Below are 27518 nucleotides of genomic sequence, written 5' to 3' on the forward strand. Positions count from 1 at the left end.
TTTACATGCCAATGTTTATATTTGCACATACTCGGCTACAGGACGTAGGATGTTATAGTACTGGATTAGGTTTAATAAGAAAGTTAACAGCTTAATACTAAATTACACTATATAACAAAATAAGTTTATGAATATGTATAATAAATACGATCAGTATACTCACGATTTCGTTTTCTTTCGTTAACGCGGTCATCTTTTCTTGGAGTATTTGATGGTGCATAATTTAACTGCACATCCAACCGTTCAGATTCCGCTTCTTTTTGAATCTGATCTATTGTTTTCGGGTTACTATCATCTCTTCGTGGTATCCACTTATTAATTCTTAAATCTATCACATCTCGTAACATAAACCGAATCCGAGAACTAACTGTACCCTTCGAATCGGCTATTTGTTGCATTTGTTTAAAGGGACCAGAAAGGTCGATACCTTTAGATTCTAAAGCTTTACCAATCGTCGTTAACAATTTACACAAGCTTTCAAGATTTTCTTCGTCATGTTGGAGCAACAAATGCTGAATACATTGGTGCATAATTTTACAAGTGAGCATATTTTGCTTAAAAAGTTCACCAACAAATATGATGTTTCCAACAGACTTAATACGCATTTTTCGTTTTTCTTCTTCTAAATTTATTTGCAATTCTTGTTTTTTATCTGGATCTAAGCATTCGTTAATTTCTCGAAGTTTTTCACTGTGAATATTTTCGTAAATGTTATCTTTTTCAAACTCAGTTTGACAACGTGTAAGAATGAGCTTTCTAAAGTTAGTATCTTTCGAGTCACCATTCGTAACCTGCATGTTAGATAATTCTTTACACATTAATGCGTATGCTTTAGAAAAGTTTGGCTCATCTACAGCCTGAAATTTAATTGGAACGAATGACTTATTTAAAGAAAATTAATGACTGATAAGGTAAATATCTTAATGGCTTTATGTGACTGGTGGCTAAAAAGTTTTTATGCGCAGTGGTAAGTACTTTATATAGTTGTATTTTGCAAGGAATATTTTTGGCCACTAATGAAACCAGCTTAATGTAGCTCAACAAAGTTAAAAATAATGTAATATAGTAGTGTATATCATTGCATTAAATTTTTCCAAATGTAACTTTTTGAGCTGCTGAAAAATATTAAAATGTCAACACCATAATTGTTTTAATTCATGATGTAATTTTTACTATTGCAACTAACACGCAACAGTTGAGGTCAAATGGATACTTGTGCCACATCCTACAATCAATAATTCATCATACATGCATACGTTATCATAAAAAAATGGACTGAATTATGAAAAAAACCAATAAAATTAACTAAGAATTAAATATGATCAAGTATGCTTTGAAAAACAGAACTTTTAGTATTAACTAATGATTTATATTTTATTACTAATCATTTAAGCAGAGTTGCCGACACACAGTAGTCCGAATTATCCGATAAATGATCAAAAGTTCACCTTAACGTATTCAATACAATCATTTTTTTTTTTTTTTTTATAGAAACATGTTCTATAGTGATCCTACTCTAAGAATCTCAGTATCTCTGATTAAAACACCCGAGCGCTAATAATCTTGTTACAATTAAATTAAGCTACACCTAAATTAAGGTAAGAATCTTTCAATTTCTTTATTATTTTAATTAGGATAAATATTAAATTGCCCCCCTCTATCAACCCCCTTTCGAACACACGTAGGTCTTATCATTATTTTTTTTTATTTTGATTTAAAATGTTTTCCTTGAAAAATAAAATACAAATTACTAGTTTAAAATGAAATTTTTTTTTGCCTTATAATTCAGGACCACCTTTAATGAAAATTTTCTTTCTGTTTGCATATAACTTTAAAAGTATTTGTTTAGCTACTGTTTCGTTGAATGAACAATATATAAAAAATTTATTAACAAGTAATTTTTATAGTATCTTTACGTTGTTACAAACCATCTACTTAGGGCATTAATAGGTTGAATGAGTAAAAAAATGTATCTTCTAATTTCAGAGTTATATTTTTACAAAAAAACGTTTGCTACTTTTGCATTTATATCAAAATCTTTTATAAAACAATTGTGCTAATTTTTTTAGCTAAAAATGAAAAAAAAAAAGTTGCAACTAAAAACAAAGTATTAAGACGCTTGACTCTCCAAAAATATTATCAAACATATTAATCATTCTTTCGAAAGCCACCGCGATAGCATTTTCTTTAAAGGTTTCGTAAGTTACGTTGTGATGCGTTCCCAATTTTTTTAAATAATGATGCTCCACGTACTTAATTGTAGATAACTTGAAAAAAAAAGTTTATTATTACACAAATCAAAAAAAAATTTATGATTTGTTATTGGAAACAAAAATGACCTATTATTTAAAATAACATGCCATAAAACATTTGCTTTATTCATAAATTCTAAATGTTGAAGTTGAGTTTGATTCGTCACTTTTTATGAAAATATAAAAATTTTATGATTGATTAAGATTTTTTATTCAAATACAATGATGTTTAAAATATTAAATCATTATATGGTAGGTAATTATCATATTTAATCATTATTTGAGGAATAACGAGCAGGGAGTGGAGCTTTAATAGTATGTATATAAATTTATGCTGCATCAACTCAACTATATCAGTGATTCCAGACGGGACGGCATTCCACTCAAAGCAGAGTTTAGTACTCTAGAGACTCGCAGGCTATAGGCTAGCACTACTACAGTACAGCTCGAAAGAGTATCTATCCCAGTTCCCCTACTTCTGCTCTGCCTCTCCATGTGATGTGCATGGTTTCCCCAAGCCCACTTAAACAGCTTATGTATTACATCTGTACCTCCTCATATACGACAAGCCGCGGCGCTCCTCGGGCCAAGTACCTGGATCAATTACTAATGCCATGCTCCAGACACCCAAGGGCCTCGAGGACGACCTAAACCTATGTGACATTTCTGAGATAGGTGTAGAGAACAATACTAACATCCGTGGCTGTGCTGATAATCTGTTTATTAGCACAGATATTACTATGACCACAAATTTTATCATACTTATTTCTTTAATTTTTTTTCGTAATTGTGAGCTTTAATAGTAGAAATTTTGGCATTAGCTGGTGCGTTCTAAATTTATCATTATTATTTCAATTTTAAAATATGGTTCTTAATTGTTAAATTACTTCGTTTCATAAAAAGATTATAAGGCTAAAATGTACATAATTATGAAACGTTGTACCTATTGTTTCATATTATTTCCCTATTTATGAAATTTTTTCAAAACATAAATTTTGTTAAATATTTTAAGATAATTAAGTTTTTTAACTTGCATAACATTAAGGTATTTAACAGAAATAGTAATAATGTTTATTTGTTCACTAGAATTATATAAATTACTCGTTGAAGTTTGGTACTATAATACGTACAGTTCAAAAGATAGGTTATGTGTGACTTTGTCTCTATTTATGGAATTATCTTTAAAGTTCGTCTTTTATTGTACATAAAATACAAGTTTTTTTGTAAATTCATAAAGATACATAAAATATACAACCACCACAATTTTTTTTATCTATAAAGTTGCATAACCAATACATGAATTTTCATATTCCATGAATAGAGACATTTTCCACGAATAGGGACATTTACCTTAAACAAAAATCATTTAGAATTAGAATGAAAAAGTTAAAACTGAAATTAAAATTATAGTTCACGTCTAAGCGCGAATTATAAACATGTATTGTGTTTCTTTTTTCAAGATAATAAATCAAATTATATTGTTAATTTAGAATTTCGCAAATATTCCAAATATGAAGAAATTAATATAATTTACTGTCCAAAAAAAGGAAAAATCAATAAAGTAATTAATAAAAATAATCGCTAATGTTGCAGCGATTAATAGATTATTTGACTTGTTAATTAAAGTTTTAATAAAAGCTATTTTGAGATACTTTTATTCATAGAATTAGTAACCCGAGCGATTTCGCTCTTTTACACTGAGCAACGAACCCGCCCTCCAACATATAGTCACAGACATTGACGGTGTGTTGGTTCCTTATCTTAGAGTTTTCCCAGTACAGATAAATTCATTACCCACATTTTGATCACCACCAAATCACTGGGGTTACACTTAAAGAAAGAGAGGTCGCAAGTTTTTTTGAACAAAATCAATTATGTGGTACATAAGTCTAATACAAACACGTTTAAATAGTTAATAGATTATATAAAATAAACTAAAATAACAAATGATATTTTATCGCTATCAAAAATATAATGTATGTCTGTAAATAGAACATAATTAGAATCATACCTTACCACGTCACCATAATCGATATTAACTGTCTCATGTCCCTTCCCCTGAGTTGTTCTTATTACGTTCTCATCCTCATCTTTACTAGCAGATATAGTTTTTTTTTTTTTTTTTTTTTTTTTTCTAGACACGATGAGTGTATGGTAGTGCTTTATAATTTTTCAGAAGCATAAAGTGTAAGCATTTATAAATCGTCTATTTTCGAAATAAAACAAATTGAGTTTGAAATAAGGGTAATTTGAGTTGGCCACATAGTGTACGTCAGTACGTACATGTGTAGGTTATAATTTTTTGACTAACTAGTGTAGTTATGATCTAGTGAAATTTTGACAAGTTTTCTCGAAAGGAAAAATTTAGGCCACATTTTTAGTGCACCGCAAAAAAAAAAAAAAAAAAAAAAAAAAAAAACAAGAAATAAAGAAAAAAAAAGAAAAATAAAATAAAAAAAAAAAAAACAATAAACCAGGGGGGATAAATGGGTCATGGGACCCACGGTAAGAACGAAGTTCTTTAAACATGAGATGAGTACAGACACAATTTCTCAGGTAACAAGGGGGTCGCCAGACCCACAGAAAGAACGAAGCTCTATAAAAATAAGTACTGCATTCATGTTGTTTACTAAAACAAACACTTGAAAAACGAATAAAAAAAAGTAAAAAAAAAATTAGTTTACTACTCACGATGGTTGAACTTCGTGAGAACGTCGTGCATAAATACAGTACTCACGAAGTTCAACCATCGTGAGTAGTATACTATTTTATTTTTTTATTTTTTTTTATTCGTTTTTCAAGTGTTTGTTTTAGTAAACAACATGAATGCAGTACTTATTTTTATAGAGCTTCGTTCTTTCTGTGGGTCTGGCGACCCCCTTGTTACCTGAGAAATTGTGTCTATACTCATCTCATGTTTAAAGAACTTCGTTCTTACCGTGGGTCCCATGACCCATTTATCCCCCCTGGTTTGTTGTTTTTTCTTTTTATTTTATTTATTATTATTTTTTTCTTCATTTCTTGTTTTATTATTTTTTGTATTTCTTGTTTTTTTTTTCATATTTTATTTTATTACATTTTTTTTAATTTTTTTCTCTATTTCTTGTTTTATTTTTGTTTTTCCATTTCTTGTTTTATTTTTTTTCATATTTCATTTTATCATATTTTTTATTATGTTTTTGTAATTCCTTTATTTAATTTCTTTCTTATTTTCACATTTAATCTTTTTTTTTTAATTTCCTTTTTTTTTTTTTTTTAATTTATATAATTATGTGACATTGTAACATAATTAAATAGTCGAATTCAAAATCTTAAAAACCATTGATACGTTCTGCAACTCTATCGTATATGTTTATTTTAATAATTTATTTATAAAATAATTTATTTATAACAGTAATTATTAGCATTACTGTAATGCCAACAAAAACCTCAGGTTTAATAAGAATCAGTCGGTATTGTATGCATCAAATGCATAAAATACAAATATTCAATGCGTAATAACGCGCCTTATTATGTTTAATCTACATAACCATATTTATGCTAATTAAATTTTTTTTTTTTTTTTTTTTTTTTTTTTTTTTTTTGAACACAAATGCACAATTTATCATGAATTAAATGTAGTATCAGTGAATGCATATAAAAATGGAATATTATAGTTACGAACCGCACGACAAGTACAAGAAACAGACTTTCTAAAGTCAGCAGCGCTCGTAGCAGAGTGGGTAAGGTACTGGACTCATATGCAGGAGGTCGAGGGTTCAAATCTCTTTATTGGAAATTTTTTTTTTTTTTTTTTTTTTTTTTCAGAATTGTAAAAGAAAAAAATTCTAAGTGAAATCAAAGTTATTGTGGGAAAATAAAACTGGAATTGGTTAGAAAATTAATTGCTTGGGAGTGTGAAAAGGGAATGGTGGGTAAAGGTGTGCAGAAGAGTAACACAGCACGGTTGGCAGATATACATATATAGTGGGGAGAGGGGAAGTGTATGGAGAACAGTAGGTGAGGGGAACGGGGTAAGGGGGGAAACTTGAAAGGAAGAGACTTTGGGTGAAAACACTTTCGTTTTCAAAAAAAAAAATCTGTCGGTTTTCAAATTCCAGCCCCCCGAGTAACGCGACATAAAGAACTTCGTTCTAAAAAAAAAAAAAAAAAAAAAAAAATTGAGCGATGAATTTTTAACATACATTTTAGACATCAACGACCAAAGACAGAGTAATGAAAAGTAGACACAAAAACAGCCAAAAACACGTTTTCTTCCTATTACAGAAATAAATTTGAAATCTACAACTAAGTGTTTTAAGAGTAAGACGACATAGATGTTTCAAAAATACACTTTTTCGGATTGACCAATTTTATCAATAGTATTTTTGTAATACAGTTAATAACGAAAAACGTTTTAAAAGTCTGGGAAAGTGGTTTGTAGCATGTAAGTTTGTTATTTTTAAGTCGAAAATAGCATATTGATATTAAAAGTTCGTTAAATATATTAATGGAATACAATTAAAATTAGATCCTGTACTTAGGGAGCGCTTTTTTTCACAGGAAGTAGCCTTATTTAAAATGATACACGGTAAAAGAGACCACCCTAAATGAAGGGTCTTTATTCATACGAGATGCAGGCCGAGTACCAGGGACTCTTACTTTCGTGTATCGAAAAAAATCTATTATTCCAATGCATTTAACGCTTGAATGCATAAAAGCCACGGTTCGGAGAATAAGATGGCACATCAAAGTGTCCAATTATGATATTTTTATTATTATTGTTAATGTATGTGAAAATTATTAAATCACATAAATCCCAAAGAAATACCGTGCAAAAGTGTAAAAAAAAAATTGTTAAGATTACACAACAATTTTTAATAAAAACATCGTAATTCACACTAAATTATCAATAACTACTGTAACAAACACGGTATCATAATCTTTTTTTGTTCAACTTGTGTAAAATATTCTATATTACGTAAAATTGACTATTACGTAACATTGACTGCAATGTGTTTAAGTGTACTCAGTCAGAGGTATATCGACATTTTTATGTTGCAAAATTCAATTTCATAAAAAATCAGGGTCAAAATTAACAAAAAAATTTTCTTCTAAAATTTTTCTAAAATTCATTTTGAAAATTTGATTTAACTATACTGTAAGGTTTAAGGCAGGGTGACATTACTATTAATATTATAATCGTTGGGTGTGGTCAAAGATCTCCATGTACTCCATTCCAAATTTTTAGAGATTTGTATGAAAAAATTGAAAAAATTTAGAAGAAAAAATAGAGTTTATAAAAACAAATTTAATGTGTGAATAAAGTAACTTATCTTTCGGACGATGGAAAATAGAAAGAAAAAAAATTGTAAACATCAATCATTTAGAAAATTTTAAAATAGTAGCCAAATGACATTTTCCTACTTTGGGCGGTTTTATTAAACTTTGGTACTGATCCTGTAAACGCTATAGGATCAAGTGTCCGTTTTTTCTATTAGCTGCTACTATCTTTACATAAAAAAGACAGGGGTTAAATTCACACCGTCAATAAACTGAAAACCGTTCGAGATTGACCGTCACGAGAATTGACGTATAGCATGCACTGTTTTACCGACAGTGGAAAAAAGCTATTTTAATAAATACATAATACTGCCACGTCACGGTAAATGAGGTAAATCTCGAACGGAATTCAGTACATAGATGGTGTGAATCAAACTCAAGGACAAATCGTAGAAAGGAGCCAAGAGAAAACAGAGGTGTATAACTCGAAACACACATCGATGGTGTCACATTGGCATTCCAAAAAATCACGTTACTCTCGCGGTATATATAGTCTCTTGGGGGAAAAATAACACAGGCCTTACAGGTGCAATTCTTTTTATATTTTTTTACACGTTTAACGATTGTAACACGATAAAAGCCTTTCAATAACGCATTTTTGAAGATATCACCAATACCTTAGCTATTTTTTTCCAACTCAATTAGTCTTTGCGTTTTCGCAGTTTCAAAGGAAAGTTCTAAGCTGCAAAAGACTAATTGATTTGGGAAAAAATAGTAAAGGTATTGTCATCTCTTTAAAAATATGTTATTAAAAGGCTTTTATCGTATTACAATTGTTGAACGTGTAAAAAAAATAAAAATATAATTGCGCCTACAAGGCCTGTGTTATTTTCCCCCCAAGTGACTATATATATCGCGAGAGTCACGTGACCTTTTGGAACCCCAATATGGAGAGAAAGGTTAGAAATATATAGATATCTACAGTGTACTTTATTTTTTAGGTCAACATAGACACTTGGATTTTTTTCTTTTTTCCTTATTTTACAATCATTCTAACAAGTGGTGCATACGAGTATAACAGCTCTGCATTGCTGTGTTATTCTGCATACATATGCTACCGTTATTGGCATATTAAAAAACTTCCTCAGATTTTATTGTGATATCAATCACTTCCCTGCCAATAAGGACATCTTATTTTACATAAATTTCGAATTATCAGGCCACAGTTGGAAAAATGCACTAAAGAAATTAATTTCTTAGAAATGCGAGCCAAATGAGTAAAAGCCGAATCTTGAACTCATGAGCATGTGTTACAAAGCCCAAAGCTATATGAACCGCAGCCTAAGCCACTGCTTCACGCTGGCCACGACACTTGGACTAGGTAACTACTGCTTATCTGATGTCGCGGTAGTTACCGCGATATCAGATGACAGAATGTTTTAATTGTGAGATGAGAAAAGCTAAACAGGTAATTAATAAGCATGTAAAAAGAGCTACTTAGTTTTTAAATTTTGTATTATTATGGGATGCTGAAACAGATATGAAGGTTTAAGATAATTAAATTAAGGACGTTTATCACAGTTAGAGGAGAAATGTAGAGAATGCAGTGAGGCAGGAGCGAGCATGCAGCAGCGCCGGCAACTGTTTTGAATGCAATTGTATACCTATACGTAGGCGTCTGACACTTTTTTTTTATTTTACTGCAAAAGTAACTTGTCGATCTCTCTGAAAATTGAGAATAAGACCAGTATTATGGTATTGCATCATGCAAAAAAAATTAGAAAAATTCTACATACCATTTTTTTATAAATTCCATTTTTATGTAACTCCACTATAAGGTTACGTATTAAATTGCAGTTTTATCAACATTCAATATTTAAAAAACGATGTTGTGAAACTATCTCAAATTTTACACGTGACTTTCTCACATCATTACGAGCATCCTGTTGAAATGTCAGGAAGATCATATAGAAAACGGTATGTGTGATTAACGTCCTCAAGTATCTTAGTAGTGAAAACAAGTGTGTTTTTACAAAACAAGTAATCTACACGGCGAAAATCACTTAGTCAATTGACTGAGCGGATTCGATTAAGTATGCAAGAGCGAAAGAGAGGTAAGTTCTCCTTGTCTCTCTTTCTCTTACGTGCTGCAATCGGGATCGGCCCTTGAGAGCCTTCTCTCGAAACTTCGCAATAACGCCACAATGTGTAAGAATAGAAAAGTTGATGGCGCTGATAGTCACGAGCCTTCTCTTGTCGTGTTTGAAACTCGCCACTTTATGGAGATTAACCTAGGACAGCGGCGCTAGTGCTATGGAGTCGATCCCAATATACAATCAAGTAAAATTTAAAAACAAAATTGCTCTAATTACATGGTTATTATATACTAATTGAGCTTCTCTTATCTCTCAATTAAAAAATATATCCACGAGATGGCACGGGCGTTTCGCAGTATAGGTAGTAACCTAGTCCATAGTGGAACATATTTCAATCACCTTTACAGGATATCACTAACCTTTGGACGTTTGTAATTTTAATACAGCGCTCTCAACTAAGGAACTTGTAAGCGTTAGGCTTTTCTTAGCACTTTATTGTTTTTAACAATATAAATACTAGCCAAAGACAAACACACACATATGCTAAGCAAAGCCAAACGTTTACAACTTCCTAAATTCTTAGATTGCAACTTTAAATCTTTGTAAATTCACCCAATCTGTTGTGCTAGATACCTTAATTTTTAATGTGTAGGTTTCACATACTAAGTGTAAATAACTAATGATAAAAAATAAACATTTTATCAACATAATACTTTTAAAATAATTTTGTGTTTTAATAAATATTCCTATAAAAATAATCTGATGATAAATATACTTATTAATCATAAAAATTGTGTTTGATTTGTAGCTTGCACATTCAGCCATAAACATTTACCTTAATAAAAGATAAAACTGTAAAATTTAGTACATACTTTTTCAAAAACCAAATCAATAACTCCCTGCAATCTTTCTTGAGTGTCTATTTGTAATTCACGAACTTGATTAACTAAAGTATCGAACTTTTGTGGAGTTAATTTGTTAAGAACACTGCGAACTCTTTTGTAAAGAGCTTCAGTTCTACTTAGTTCCTTGGAGACTGATGTCGGCATAAGCCTTGTGGGTTTCCATGCATTTTCAGTCTCTCTCAATTTTACATCTTCACGTAAAGAAAGAGATACATGAATCACACTAGGCTTGGCTACTTTTATTTTTCCTGAATGACTTTTTTTGGCTGGAGGTAGCTAAAACATCAAGAAATGGTAAAATTATTAATAAGTATAAACAAAAATTTACCTAAACAGTATTCAACAGAAGAGACTTTTTTAACAATCACAATCAATGAACTCACAACTTTGGCACTTATGGAAGTCTTAGCAAATCCTGGAAAAAGTGCATCATGGCGATTGGGGTAAACTTCTTTTGATTTTTGATCTACAGAGTTACGATTTTTGGTAATTTCTTTTAGTACAACATCTAGATCCGGTAGATTCCTAGGTTTTACTTTACTGTTAGGATCGTCTTGCAGTTTCATTAGGAAATCTCTATTATAAACTTTTTTTCCGCTGGTATTTATCGGGCTCCACTGATCATCAGAGTATGAATATTTAAGAGGAAAAGTAGATTTCATAGCAGGTATTGTTGTGGCTGAAATTAAATTCAAAGTTTCCAAACATGAGTTTAAATCTTTACATGTTTTGGAAAGACCTGAGACAACATCATTTTCATTATTTTTTAGAGTAACAGCAGATAACATTGTTTCTTGATCTATTTCATTTGCATCATTTATAATATTATCTGATATACTTGTACTTTTCCGTGATGTATCTTTGCTATTTATTTGCAAAAGCTGGCCTACACTAGAGAGACTTTGTTCCTTGACCTCTCTTAGAGTAGTGTTGCTGACTTCTACAGTTTCATTACTCGGAATGTTTTGTTCCCTTTTTGATTCATAATTGTCTTTGTCTTTAACATCTTTTTGATGTTTATTGGATTCTTCAAGATCACTATTTTTTGATGAAACGTCTTGAGATGTTTTGGTTTTAATTAAAGAGGTACTATCCTGAGTTTGCTCAACAGATACATTCATTTCAGATGAGTCTTTATTAATACCTTTGCGATTTGAATCTTTTGATTTAACTTTATTTTTACTCTTCTGTTTCTGCATGATTCTTCCTAAAAAAAAAAGGAACTTGATTATTAAATTTTTATAATGGTATTAAATAATTATAAATAAATATTTTAATTTACATCCTAGCGATAGTTGTAACATGCAATTTTTCAGTTTAGAATAGACTGTATGAGAATTACGTTATTTATGGGTAACCAATATTATAATTTTTCATGAATTAAAAACCAATGGGAAAAAGTTTGACTTTCTACTGAAGCACTGACAATATAAGTGCATAAAAATTAAATTATTAAATTGGTCACAAGAACAACGTGTTATAGAATGAGTTAACTTATGAGTCAAGTTCAGATTTTTCAAAATAAGTATTGAAGCACATGTAATGAGGATTAATGGGATTACTTCAATGTACATAATAAACATTCTGCTTTTAAGGTTTCATAAAACTTTGACTTTTTTAAATCAAGTTAGGTATTTTGTTTAAATAAATGTTTTGCAACTTTTTTCATACAATGCACTACATAATACAAGAGAACAAATTTTCAATGATTAAAAGTAACTAATATTCTTACTTATTTGCTTTAGTTAATCGAACTAAGCAGAAAAAAGTTAGATATCGAACAATGGTCACATTTCAACTTTTTCAAGACAAATATTTAGTAATGCTAAAGTAAATCAAGATTATTAATAATAAACTTGAATGTCTGTGAAATAATTTATAACAAAATACCATTGTTGATGAGTCTACTATAATGTCTTAGATAACTAGGATTGCGCATCACTTGGGATTTAATATGCGTTCCTTAACATTAAGTAGATGATTGGTGATTTCCTTAACTTTTTCAGTACTTTACTAAAAAAGCTCGTAATAGAAGGGCTCTATCTCCATTGCTCAATAATAAAACGTATACTATTGACCATGCAATATAGTTAGGAAATTATCAAGTCACTTTTTTCAGATATTGCTGTAAATTGTGGAAAACGTTACAATATAATAACTGAAGCCACAATTGCTAAGAAAGAAGTTAACTACCTATACCAGGTTGTTAAATGTGTGCACAGACCTTAGAGAGTCAATTTTCATAACAGTTTGTAACACAAATAAAAAGATGCAAAGCAAAAATAGTGTGGGACAGAGGGAGAAAGAAAACACGTGGAAGCAGCTGCCTGCCTCTTCAATATGGCTGTAAAAGCACGTGTTTTTGGTGATTTGATTCATGTAATAACAAAACAGGCACAGAACTTAACCACTTTTAACAGATGTTGGCGATTACTAATTGCAATGTATAACCATTCTTTTTTTTCTTTGCACTTGCCTGTTTAGGTTTTCACAAAATATCAATCATTGTTACATAAGGCCCAAAATAATGAGAATATACCACATGATGTACCTTTTAAAAGATTTTAGTATTGATACAAAAATTCTAGTTTTTTGTTTGATTTTTATTCTACCTCAATATCGAGCAAGAAAAAGTAGTCTAAAGAAATAAACATATAAGTACCAAAAACGACATTTTGCAAGGTTGTAAAAATAGATGAATGACATATATGCTTACAAGTTTTAGTCACAAACTACACTCCAACAGTATGCACACAAGAGTTGGATGGTTATAGAGTAATAGTTCAGAATACATGAAAAAGCTTAACTCTCTATGAAAGAAATAGGGGAAAAATATCGGTAGAAACCGTCACAACTCGGTTGCAATCGTTAAATTGACATTACATAAGCAATAAATTGTTCAAGTTGGACTTCTTATTTGGATAATAAAAATTGTAAACACGAGAACTTTTAACAAAAACTTATTACACATTTGAAAAATTTCAGCCCATTGTCGACATCAAAATGTAAATACTCATGTACCATATTCTAATTTAAGGCCATACATTTTAACCCTGCGGCTTTTCGCACCAAATCAACGTAAATACACAAATATGAAAATAGCTACATCAACGTTTAGGTCGATGTACGGCTTATAATATCCATATAAATAATAATACTACCCTCGCGCCACCTCAGGTGTTATCTGTACTGTATGATATCCAAGTATTTACGTGTAATTGATGCAAATAGACCCAGCGAAACTTTAAATCTAATATAATCGTACTTTTGGCTCTATACAAAGTAATAAATTACTTTTTGGATGCAATACCTGACTTTGAATGTGTTTAAAAGAAAATGTTGTTTAACGTATCATCAAAACTTTCTACAAAGGTACACTGATATGATAATAAGTAAGACAATACACCAGGTAATGGAAGCATTTATTAAAAATTTTTTGTTTATTGGACTAACAGAAACATATAACAACGAAAATTACTGAGATTCACTATTGATCATAATGACCATTACCAAAATTTACTAGTAATCACCTTTGAAACATGCTTTTTAAACAGTTTATCAGATTATCAGTTGTCTAACCTTTCTAATACAACCGACAGGTTCGTTCAAGCAATTTTGGGGAGACCATGCAAGTCACCGAAAATGGAATTAACAAGTGTTTTTCCCCCAAATTTCTCCGAGAAGCTTAATAGACTAAGAGCTCAGGTCCGAGAGTGGTTAAAAGTCTAAACTAGCCGCTACTCTCACAAAGGTTAAGGAACCTTGTGACTCGTAGAGATCCGAAATATATTTCATTCTAGTGTGAAATTGTGTGGTAATTATGATAGTGCCGTATGGTCAATTTTAAAAACAAGCCGCAACTTAGACCAACAGATGGACGTAACTATTAGCCCAATTGCAATTTGCGCCAAGATTAAGAATTTATCTTCTACCCAAAAATCGGCCAACAGAAATATAGAATTTTCTTTATATTAGGTTCTGACCTCGTAAGAGGTATGAACCACAAATAAAGATACATAACCACATAAGAAATATACAATTATTCTCATGTATGCACTGAAGCTTAAGTAAAAAGAGATATAGCACTGAGCGTGGGTATCTGTCTCTCTCGCACATTGACAACGATGGAGAATTAGTTAACTAACTCCGGCTAATGCAACCTCCCCACCGTTAGCAATGTGCAAGAGAGACAGATTTCTACGCTTAATGCTGTGTCTTTTTTTACTTGTGCTTCAGCACCATACATAAGAACGAGCAGTCTATTTCTTATATATCTATGTATAGATGTTCTAATTTTATCTATAATCTTATCTACAAAGCCAAAGCTTTTATCTCAGTACTATAGATAAAATCAGCGTTAGATGAGTAGCGCGGAAAGGTTATTTCCCCCACTTTATTGAATCCAAAAATTTCTGGAACTTTGATTTTGGATATTAATTATTGTAAAAAAAACCAACTGACTAAGTTGTAGTTTGGTTTTGCTTTTGTGCAGGGAATCCGTTTTATTAAAGATCGATTTTCAGATAGAAGATAAATTCTAATCTTGCCGTAAATGGCCCTTGGATAGATCAACTTTTTAAATTCTATCCGTTGGTTTACGTTGAGGCTAGTTTATAAACTACAACTACCACGTTACTCTTCACCGGAATAAAATATGATGAAAATATTACGGATCTCTACGAATCATAAGGTTCCTCAATACTGGTGAGTGGCCTCTGGTTTGAATTTCGATAACCCTCAGACCTTAGTTCTTAGTTTATAACCATTGAGATATTAAAAGTAAAGAAGGCCAACTATACGGTCACCTGTAAGAGGAAGCGTTCACTCGGTAAAAAGAGAAATAAAACCGGATGGGTCTTGCATCTCCCTCGCACCTCTCCATTTATTAGGCTATTGGCTGGCTGCCTAAAAAATTTTCAATAAACTGGCTGTAACTGTGAGCTTCTAGAGCTAATCAACAGAGAGGTGCAAAACTTGTCCAGTTTTCTTTCTCTTTCTACCAAGTGGACGGCATTGAGCCGACCACTGTTAGTACAGGGCCCGGAGCAAAAAATCAGTGATTGTTCAAGATCTCGTTCCAGAGAGGCTTTTCACCGTGATAAATAGAAAAAAAGTGGGATTTCGGAAAAAAAAATTTCTGATTTTTCAATAATTGATTACTCGGCTTCGATACATTCTAAATAAACCCTCAAAAGCTTAAATTGTTGGATTTTGTATCCTTAACCTGTGGTTTTTTTTTTTAATTAACAAGTTATAAAAACTTTTCGAGAAAATCGAGAGAGTTTTAAAACACGTGCTTCAGAAAAATGCTTCCCAATCGGCGAAAACCGGCCGTATGATGAAAATATGGGTATGTATGTGTGAAAGAAGACTTACTCTACAAACTTATTGCTAAATCGTTTGCAAAATCATCCAATAAAGTCCTTAACAAAGCATTTGAAAAATCGTCAATTTGGCGTGTGCGGCAGCTCGACGAGCGAGCGTCGGGAAAGGGTGATGTGGTAGGGGGACAGCAGAAGCAGAGAGCAGCGACAACAGAGCACAGCAATAATCTAAAAAAGACTTTATTGGATGATTTTGCAAACGATTTAGCAATATTTTGAAAAGTAAGTGTTCCTTAACATATACGTACCCGTGTATTTATCGTTCGGCTGGTTTTTGCCGATTGGCAAGAATTTATCCAAAGCTCCCGTTTTTATACTTTATCGGTTTTCTCAAAAAGACATTATAAATTGTTTGTTTAAGAAAAAAAAACAGGCCAAGGACACAAAAAATAAACAATTCAAGTTTTTGAGGATACATCTAGGATGCATACAAGCCAAGTATATAATTATTGAAAAATAGCGATATTTCGCCATTTTTAATTTTTAAGTAAAAAAGCTGTTGTTCGATTTTGATTGTTAAGAACTCGATTTTTTGTGTTTTCAAGCTCTACATGACATAATTTATTGTCTTTAATTGATACATTAATTAAAGCCCTTTTAGTACAAAAAGTGGTTTTTGGCACCTTTCCGATCAAATTTAAAAAGGTTCCTACACACCAATTTATTCCACATTATTTTTTTCCTATTCACCGCGGTGAGAATCCACTTTAAAACGAGATTAAAAAAAAGCCCCAAGCCCTATAACATGGACGCTTGTCGAGATAACTTAGACCCTTTCTTTATAATATCTCTCTCCAGTGCTCCCGAAAGTGGGTTCCAAAGTAAAGCAACATTCAAATTGGCTATATAGAGCAGAGGGCAAAAATCCACATAACTCAACAGAAATTTTAACATAATAAATAAATAAACCCCAAGCTACTAAACCCAATGACCCAATGCTAATTAACCCAGTAACACAAACGCCTACTGTCCACTTTTCGTTTTAATGCTTTGAATAATAACAAAAGAGCCAATCACCACTCAACCCAGGGCGCTTACTGGTCGCTTTGTTAATTGATATAATAAATAAAAAAAACACAAGCGCCAATCACCACACAACCCAGAGCGCTTACTGGTCCCTTTATTATTTAATATAATGAATAGAATAACACAAGCACAAAGACCACACGACCCAAAAAACTTACTAGCAGCTTCGTTTATTAATTAAATAAATAAAATAACACGAGCATCGATCACCACACAACTTGATGCGCTTACTGGTCACTTTGTTAATAAATAAAATAAATAAAATTACAAAAGCGCCTATCACGACACAACCCAAAGAACTTACTGACCACTTTATTTATTAATTAAATAAATAAAATAACGAAAGCACCGACGACCAAGCAACCCGGAGCGCTTACTAGCCGCTTTGTTAATTAATATCATAAATGAAATAGCAAAAGCACCGATCACCACGCAACCCAGGTCCCTTATTGGTCGCTTTGTTTAATTAATTAAATGAATAAAATAACACAAGCGCCAATCCCCACACAACCCGAAGAGCTTACTAGTCGCTTTGTTAATTATTATGATAAATAAAATAACGAAAGCCCCAATTACCACACAAACCGGGGCGCTTACTGGCCACATTGTTTATAAATTAAATACATAAAATAACACAAAAGTCAATCACAACACAACCCAAGGTGCTTACTGGCCAATTTCTTTATTAATTTCAAAAAATAAAATAACACAAGCGCCAATCCCCACACAACCCAGGGCACTTACTGGTCACTTTCTTAATTAACATGATAAATAAAATAACGAAAGCGCCAATAACCACACAACCCCGGGCTCTTACTGGCCACATTGTTTATCAATTAAATAAATAAAATAACACAAGCGTCAATCACTAATCAACCCGGGGTGCTAACTGACAGATTTGTTTATTAATTAAATAAATGAAACAACACAAGCGCCAATCCCCACGTAGACCAAGGGAATTACTGGCCGCTTTGTTAATTAATATGATAAATAAAATAACGAAAGCATCAATCACCACACAACCCGGGGTATTTGCTGGTCACTTTGTTGATTAATATGATAAATAAATTAACGCTCGCACCAATCACCACATATCCCGGGGCGCTAAAGGGTCAATTTGTTGATTAATGTGATGAATAAAATAACGAAAGCGCCCATTACCAAACAACCCGGGGCGCTTACTAGTCGCTTTGTTAATTAGTATAATAAATAAAATTACGGAAGCGCCAATCACCACACAACCCAGGGCGTTTACTGGCCGCTTTATTCTATAATATAATAAATAGATAACGAAAGCGCCAATCACCACACAACCTGGGGCGTTTACTGGCCGCTATATTTAATAATATATCATATAAATAACGAAAGCGCCAATCACCACACAACCAAGGGCTTTTACTGGTCGCTTTGTGAATCGATATAATATATGAAATAACGAAAGCATCAATCACCACACATCCCGAGGCGCTTAAGTGTCACTTTGTTGATTATTATGGTGAATAAAATAACAAAAGCGGAATAAGCCACACAACCCAGGGCGCTTACTGGTCCTTTTGTTAATTAATATCATAAATAAAATAACACAAGCACTGATCAATACACAACCCGGGGTGCTCACTGGCCGCTTTGTTAATTAATACCTTTGAAATTTTTGTATTTTTCAACAAAGCAGTCAGTAAGCGCACCAGGTAGTGTGGGTATTGGCACTTGCTTTATTTTATTTATTATATTAATCAACAGAGATGCTAGTAAGCACCGTAGGTTGTGTGGAAATTGGCGCTTGCGTTATTTTTATTTATCATATTAAATAACAAAGCAGCCAGTAAGCGCCCCAGGTTGTGTAGTGATTGGCGCTCTCGTTATTTTATTTATCATATTAATTAACAAAATGACCCTTAAGCGCCCTGGGTTGTGTGGAGATTGGCACATGTGTTTTTTTTAATTATTTAATTAATAAACGAAGCGGCTAGTAAGTTTTTCGGGTTAAGTGGTCACCGGAGCTTGTGTAATTTTATTTATTATACTAATGAACAAAGGGACCAGTAAGCACCCTGGGTTGTGTGGGCATTGGCGCTTGTGTTATTTTGTTTTTTTAATTAATAAACAAATCGGCCAGTAAGCACCCCGGGTCCTGAAGTGATTGACGCTTGTGTTATTTTATTCATTTAATTAATAAACAATGCGTCCAGTAAACACCCCGGGTTAGGTGAAAATTGGCGCTTTAGTTTTTTTATTTATCTCAATAATTAACAAAGCAACTAGTAAGCGCCCCGGGTTGTGTGGGGATTGGCGCTTGTGTTATTTTATTTATTATAATTATTAACAGAGGGACTAGTGAGCACTCCGGGTTGTGTGGGGATTGACGCTTGTGTTATTTTGATTATTATATTTACTAACGAAGCGGTCAGTAAGCTTGTCGGGTTGTGTGGTGATTGGATCTTGTGTTATTTTATTTATTATATTAGTTAACAAAGCGGCTAGTAAGCGGCCTGGGTTGAGTGGTGATCGGTGCTTGTGTTATTTTATTTATTATATTAATCAACTAAGGGACCAGTAAGCACCCTGTGTTTTGTGGGGATTGGCGCTTGTGTTATTTTATTTATTTTATTAATAAACAAACCCACCAGTGAGTACCTCAGATTGTGTAGCCATTGACGCTTGTGTTATTTAATTCTTTTAATCGACAAACAATGCGTCCAGTAAACGCCCTGGGTTGTGTGGTTGTTGGAGCTTTTGTTATTTTATTTACCTTATTAATAAACAAAGCGACCAGGAAGCGCTTCAAATTGTGTGGAGATTGGCGATTGTGTTATTTTATTTATTTTCATTAATAAACAAACCCACCAGTGAGTACCTCAGATTGTGTAGCGATTGACGCTTGTGTTATTTAATTTATTTAATCGATAAACAATGCGTCCAGTAAACGCCCTGGGTTGTGTGGTTATTGGAGCTTTTGTTATTTTATTTACCTTATTAATTAACAAAGCAGCCAGTAAGTGCCTCAGGTTGTGTGGTAATTAGCGCTTTCTTTAATTTATCTATTTTATTGAGTAACAATGCGGTCAGTAAGAGCCTGGGGTTGCATGGTGATCGTTGCTTGTGTTATTTTATCTATTATGTTAATTAACAAGGCGGCCAGTAAGTACTTGGGGTTGTGTAGTCATTGACGCTTGTGTTATTTTATTTATTTAATTGATAAAGAATGGGGCCAGTTAACGCCCCGGAATGTGTGGTTATTAGCGCTTTCGTTATTTTATTTATCTTATTAATTAACAAAGCGACCAGTAAGCGCCCTGAGTGGTGTGGGGATTAGCGCTTGTGTTATTTTTTTTAATATATTGATTAACAAAGCGGCCACTAAGCACCCCGGCTTGTGTGGTGATCGGTGCTAGTGTTATTTTATTTATTGAATTAATAAACAACGCGGCTAGTAAATGCCCCGGGATGTGTGGTGATTGGCGCTTTCGTAATTTCACGTATTATATTTATTAACGAAGCAGCCAGTAAGCACCCTGAGTTGTGTGTTGATTGGAACTTGTGTAATTTTATTTATTATATTAATTAACAAAGAGGCCAGTAAGCACCCCGGATTGTGTGGTGATTGTTGCTTGTATTATTTTATTTATTATATTAATTAACAAAGGGACCAGCAAGTGCCCCGGGTTATGTGGGGATTGGCGCTTGTGATATTTAATTTATCATATTAATTATCAAAGCAGCCAGTGAGCACATTAAATTGTGTAGTAATCGATGCTCGTGTTATTTTAATTAATTAATTAATAAACGAAGCGGCTAGTTAGTTTTTCGGGTTGTGTGGTCTCGGTGCTTGTGTTGTTTTATTTATCATATCAAATAACAAAGAGACCAGTAAGCGGCCCGGGTTGTGTAGGGACTAGCGCTTGTGTTATTTTATTTAACGATTTACTAACAAAGCGAACAGTAAGCACGTCAGGTTGTGTGGAGATTGGCGATTTTGTAATTTTATTTATTATGTTAATTAACAAAGCGCCCAGTAAGCGCCCTGGGTGGTGTGGGGATTAGCACTTGTGTTATTTTTTATAATGTATTGATCAACAAAGCGGCCAGTAAGCGCCCCGGGTTGTGTGGTGATCGGTGCTTGTGTTATTCTATGTATTATATTAATCAACAAAGGGACCAGTAAGCGCTATTAGTTGTGTGATTATCGGCAATTTTGTTATTTTATTTATTGAATTAATAAAAAACGCGGCTAGTAAACGCCCCGCGTTGTGTGGTGATTGGCGCTTTCGTGATTTCATGTATTATGTTTATTAACAAAAAGACCAGTAAGCGCCCCGGGTTGTGTGGTTATTAGCGCTTATATTATTTAATTAACCTCATTAATTAACAAAGCGGCTAGTAAGCGCCCTGGGTTGTGTCGTGTTTGGCGCTTTCGTCGTTTCATGTATTATATTTATTGACAAAGCGGCCAATAAGTGCCCTGAGTTGTGTGGTGATCGGTGCTTGTATTATTTCATTTATGATATTAATTTAGAAAGCCATTAGCAAGCGCCCTGGGTTGTGTGGTAATTGACGCTTTGGTTATTTTATTCTTCATTTTAAACAACAAAGTGGCCCTCAAGCGGCCTGGGTTGTGTGGTGATTGGCACTTGTATTATTTTCTGCATTATATTTATTAACGAAGCGGCCAGTGAGCGCTCTTAGTTGTGTAATGATCGGTGCTTGTGTTATTTTATTTATTATATTAGTTAACAAAGTTGCTAGTAAGCGCCCTGGGTCAAGTGGTTATCGGTGCTTGTTTTATTTTATTTATTATATTAATTAACAAAGGGACCAGTAGGGGCCCTGTGTTTTGAGAGAATTGGCACTTGTGTTATTTTATTTATTTTATTATTAAACAAACCAGTTAGTGAGTACCTTAGATTGTGTAGTGATTGACGCTTGTGTTATTAGATTCATTTAATTGATAAACAATGCGTCCAGTAAATGCCCCGGGTTGTGTGGTTATTGGCGCTTTTGTTATTTTATTTACCTCATTAATTAACAAAGCGACCAGTAAGCACCCCAGATTGTGTGGGATTTGGCCTTTGTGTTATTATATATAATGAATTATTAAACAAAGTGGCTAGTAAGCGCCCCAGGTAGCTTGGTAATCGTACTTGGATTATTTTAGTTATTATATTAATTAACAAAGGGTCTAGTAAGCGCCCTGGGTTGTGTGAGGATTGGCGCTTATCAAATTTTATTTATTGTATTTATTAACGAAGCAGCCAGTAAGCTTCATGGGTTGTGTGGTAATTGACAATTTTGTAATTTTATTTATTTTGTTACTATTAAAAGCGATAAGTAAGCAACCCGGGTTGTGTGGGGATTGGCGCTTGTGTTATTTCATTTATTAAATTAATAGCAAAGCGGTTAGTAAGGTCCCCGGGTTGTGTGATAATTGGCGCGTTCGTTATTTCATGTATAATATTAAATAACAAAGCGGCCAGTAAGTGTCCCGGGTTGTGTGTTGATAGGCACTTGTGTTATTTTATTTATTATATTAATTACCAAAGGGACCAGTAAGTTGCCAAGGTTAAGTGGGGATTGGCATTTGTGATATTTTATTTATCATATTACTTAACAAAGCGACCAGTAAGCGCATTAAGTTGTGTGGTGATCGATGCTCGTGTTATTTTATTCATTTAATTAATAAACGAAGCGGCTAGTTAGCATTTTGGGTTGTATGGTCTCGGTGATTGAGTTATTTTATTTATTATATCAAATAACAAAGGAACCAGTGAGCGCCCCGAGTTGTGTGGGGACTAGCGCTTGTGTTATTTTGTTTATTGTATTTACTAACGAAGCGGTCAGTAAGCACGTCGTGTTGTGTGGGGATTGGCGATTTTGTAATTCAATTTATTATGTTATTTAACAAAGCGACCAGTCAGCGCCCTGGGTGGTGTGGAGATTAGCACTTGGGTTATTTTTTTATAATGTATTGATTAACAAGGCGGCAAGTAAGCGCCCCGGGTTGTGTGGAGATCAGTGCTTGTGTTATTTTATTTATTCTATTAATTAACAAAGGGACCAGTAAGCGCTCTAAGTTGTGTGATGATCGGCGCTTGTAATATTTCATTTATCGAATTATTTAACAAAGCGGCTAGTAAGCGCCCCAGGTAGCTTGGTAATTGATGCTCGAATTATTTTATTTATTTAATTAATAAACGAAGCGGCTTTATGTTTTTCGGATTTTGTGGTAATCGTTGCTTGTGTTATTTTATTTATTATATCAATTAACAAAGGGACTAGTAACCGCCCTGAATTGTGTGGGGAATTGCACTTGTGTTATTTGGATTATTATATTTACTAACGAAGCGGCCAGTAAGCACGTCAGGTTGTGTGGAGATTGCCTTTTGTGTTAATTTATTTATTATATTAATTAACAAAGCGGCCAGTAACGCCCCGGGTTGTGTGGTGATTGGCGCTTTCTTTAATTTATCTATTTTATTGAGTAACAATGCGGCCAGTAAGCGCCCGGGGTTGCGTAGTGATCGTTGCTTGTGTTATTTTGTCTATTATGATAATTAACAAATTGGCCAGTGAGCACTTGGGGTTGTGTAGTTATTGACGCTTGTGTTATTTTATTTATTGAATTTATAAACAACGCGGCTAGTAAATGCTCCGGTTTGTGTGGTGATTGGCGCTTCCGTAATTTCATGTATTATATTTATTAACATAGCGGCCAATAAGTGCCGTGCGTTGTGTGGTAATCGACGCTCTGGTTATTTTATTCATCATATGAATCAACAAAGTGGCCCTTAAGCGGCCTGGGTTGTGTGGTGATTGGCACTTGTGTTATTATATTTATTATATTAATTAACAAGGCAGCCAGTTAGCGATCTTAGTTGTGTGATGATCGGTGCTAGTGTTATTTTATTTATCATATTAGTTAACAAAGGCACTAGTAAGCGCCTTGGGTTGTGTGGGGATTGGCGCTTGTGTTATTTTATTCATCATATTCATTAACGAAGCGGCCCGTAAACACCCTGGGTCGTGTGGTAATTAGCGATTTTGTAATTTCATTTATTATGTTAATTAACAAAGCGATATGTAAGCGCCCCTAGTTGTGTGGTCATTGGCGCTTTTGTTATTTTATTTATTATATCAATTAACAAAGTCATCCTTAGAGGGCCCTGAGTTTTGTCGTGATTAGCACTTGTGTTATTTTATTTATTGAATTATTAAACAAAGCAGCTAGTAAGCGCCCCTGGTAGCTTAGTGATGGATGCTCGAGTTATTTTATTTATTATATTAATCAACAAAGGGACTAGTAAGGGCCCTGGGTTGTGTGGAGATTGGCACTCGGGTTATTTGGATTATTATATTTACTAACGAAGCGGCCAGTAAGTACGTCGGGTTGTTTGGGGATTGGCGCTTATGTTATTTTATTTATTATATATACTAACGAAGCGGCCAGTAAGCACGTCGGGTTGTGTGGGGATTGGCGCTTATGTTATTTTATTTATTTTATTTACTAACGAAGTGGCCAGTAAGCACGTCAGGTTGTGTTGGGATTGGCGCTTGTGTTATTTTATTTATATCATTGATTAACGAAGCGACCAGTAAGCGCACTGGATTGTGTGGAGATTGGCGCTTATGTTATTTTATTTATTAAATTATTAAACAAAGCGGCTAGTAAGCGCCCCAGGTAGCTTGGTGATTAATGCCTGAGTAAATTTATTTATTCAATTAATAAACGAAGCGGCTTGTAAGTTTTTCGAATTGTGTGGTAATCGTTGCTTGTGTTATTTGATTAATTATATTAATTAACTAAGGGACTAGTAAACACCCCAGGTTGTGTGGTTATTGGCGCTTTTGTTATTTTATTTATCTCATTGATTAACGAAGCGACCAGTAAGCGCCCTGGGTTGTGTGAAAATTGCACTTATGTTTTTTATTTATTTAATTAATAAACAAATAGGCTAGTAAGCACCCCGGGTTGTGTAGCGATTGACGCTTGTGTTATTCTATTTATTTAAATGATAAACAATGCGTCCAGTCAACAACCCGGGATGTGTGGTTATTGGCGCATTTGTTATTTTATTTACCTTATTAATTAACAAAGCGACCAGTTAGCGCCCGAGATTGTGTAGGATTTGGCCCTTGTGTCATTTTATATATTTTATTATTAAACAAAGCGGCTAGTAAGCGCCCCAGGTAGCTTGGTAATCGTACTTGAGTTATTTTAGTTATCATATTAATTAACAAAGAGACACGTAAGCGCCCTGGGTTTTGTGGTGATTAGCGATTTTGTAATTTTATTTATTATGTTAATTGACAAAGCAAATAGTAAGCCCCCCAGGTTGTGTGGGGATTGGCACTTATAATATTCTATTTATTGTATTTATTAACGAAGCGGCCAGTAAGCTCCCTGGGTTGTGTGGTAATTGGCAATTTCGTAATTTTATTAATTTTGTTAATCAACAAAGCGATAAGTAAGCGCCCTAGGTTGTGTGGGGATTGGCGCTTGTGTTATTTTATTTATTAAATTAATATACAAAGCTTTTAGTAAGGTCCCTGGGTTGTGTGGTAATTGGCGAGTTCGTTATTTCATGTATAATATTAATTAACAAAGCGGCTAGTAAGTGCCCCGGGTTGTGTGGGGATTGGCACTTGTGATATTTTATTACCATATTACTTAAAAAAGCGACCAGTAAGCGCATTAAGTTGTGTGGTGTTCGATGCTCGTGTTATTTTATTCATTTAATTAATAAACGAAGCGGCTAGTTAGCTTTTTGGGTTGTGTGGTCTCGGTGCTTGTGTTATTTTATTTATTATATCAAATAACAAAGGGACCAGTGAGCGCCCCAAGTTGTGTGGGGATTAGCGCTTGTGTTATTTTATATATTGTACTTACTAACGAAACGGTCAGTAAGCACGTCAGGTTGTGTGAGGAGGGGTGATTTTGTAATTCAATTTATTATGTTATTTAACAAAGCGACCAGTAACTGCACTGGGTGGTGTGGGGATTAGCACTTGTGTTATTTTTTATAATGTATTGATTAACAATGCAGCCAGTAAGTTTTTCGGGTTGTGTGGGGATCGGTGCTTGTGTTATTTTATTTATTCTATTAATCAACAAAGGGACCAGTCAGCGCCCTGGGTTGTGTAGGGATTGCCGCTTGTGATATTTTATTTATTGAATTATTAAACAAAGCGGCTAGTAAGCAACCCAGGTTGCTTGGTGATCGATGCTCGAGTTATTTTATTTATTTAATCAATAAACAAAGTGGCTAGTAAGTTTTTTGAATTGTGTGTCGATCGTTGCTTGTGTTATTTTATCTATCATATGAATTAACAAAGGGACTAGTAATGCCCCGGGTTGTGTAGGGATTGGCGCTCGTGTTATATAATTCATTTAATTGATAAATAATGCGTCCAGTAAACGCTCCAGGTTGTGTAGTTATTGGAGCCTTTGTTATTTTATTTACCTTATTTATTAACAAAGCGACCAGGAAGCGCTTTAGATTGTGTGGGGATTGGCGCTTGTGTTATTTTATTTATTGAATTAATAAACTAAGCGATAAGTAAGCGCCTTGGGTTGCGTGGTGATCAGTGCTTGTGTTATTTTGTTTAGTATATTAATTACTAAAGCAGCCAGTAAGTGCTTTAGGTTGTGTGGTGATTGGCACTTTCTTTAATTTATCTATTTTATTGAGTAACAATGCGGCCAGTAAGCGCCCAGGGTTGCGTGGTTATCGTTGCTTGTGTTATTTTATCTATTATGATAATTTTACAAAGCGGCCACTAAGCACTTGGGGTTGTGTAGTTATTAACGCTTGTGTTATTTTATTTATTAATTTAACAAACAACGCGGCTAGTAAATGCCCCGGGATGTGTGGTAATTGGCGCTTTCGTAATTTTATGTATTATATTTATTAACATAGCGGCCAATAAGTGCCATGGGTTGTGTGGTAATTGACGCTCTGGTTATATTATTCATCATATTAATCAACAAAGTGGCCCTTAAGCGGCCTGGGTTGTGTGGGGATTGGCGCTTGTGTTATTATATTTATTATATTAATTAACAAGGCAGCCAGTTAGCGCTCTCAGTTGTGTGATGATCGGTGCTTGTGTTATTTTATTTATCATATTAGTTAACAAAGGGTCTAGTAAGCGCCTCGGGTTGTGTGGGGATTGGCGCTTGTGTTATTTTATTTATCATATTTATTAACGAAGCGGCCAGTAAGCACCCTGGCTCGTGTGGTGATTGGCGATTTTGTAATTTCATTTATTATGTTAATTAACAAAGCGATAAGTAAGCGCCCCTAGTTGTGTGGTAATCGGCGCTTTTGTTATTTTATATATCATATTAATTAACAAAGTCATCCTTAAGGGCCCCGAGTTGTGTGGGGATTGGCGCTTGTGTTATTTTATTTATTGAATTATTAAACAAAGCGGTAAGTAAGCGCCCCAGGTAGCTTGGTGATTGATGCTTGAGTTATTTTATTTATTTGATCAATAAACGAAGTGGCTAGTAAGTTTTTCGAATTGTGTAATAATCGTTGCTTGTGTTATTTTATTAATTATATTAATTTACAAAGGGACCAGTAAGCAGCCTGGGTTGTG

General features: G+C 33.5%; 1 protein-coding gene across 2 annotated transcripts in view; it reads right to left on the bottom strand.

The window, feature by feature from the left end:
* Positions 1-27518, bottom strand: part of Eif4g (eukaryotic translation initiation factor 4 gamma) — a 763642-nt gene that overhangs the window by 410244 nt on the left and 325880 nt on the right. For both annotated transcript variants that reach the window (XM_089595035.1, XM_089595034.1), the window contains exons 10-12: positions 10899-11722; positions 10483-10791; positions 164-857 (exon numbers count right to left, since the gene is read on the bottom strand). In XM_089595035.1, the coding sequence (XP_089451161.1) occupies positions 164-857; positions 10483-10791; positions 10899-11722 (1827 nt within the window). The remainder of the gene's footprint in view (positions 1-163; positions 858-10482; positions 10792-10898; positions 11723-27518) is intronic.

Source organism: Copidosoma floridanum, unplaced genomic scaffold (genome assembly GCF_036245765.1).
Source record: "Copidosoma floridanum isolate Cflo_tuat_1 unplaced genomic scaffold, Cflo_Japanese_pri ptg000024l, whole genome shotgun sequence".
Classification (NCBI taxonomy): domain Eukaryota; kingdom Metazoa; phylum Arthropoda; class Insecta; order Hymenoptera; family Encyrtidae; genus Copidosoma; species Copidosoma floridanum.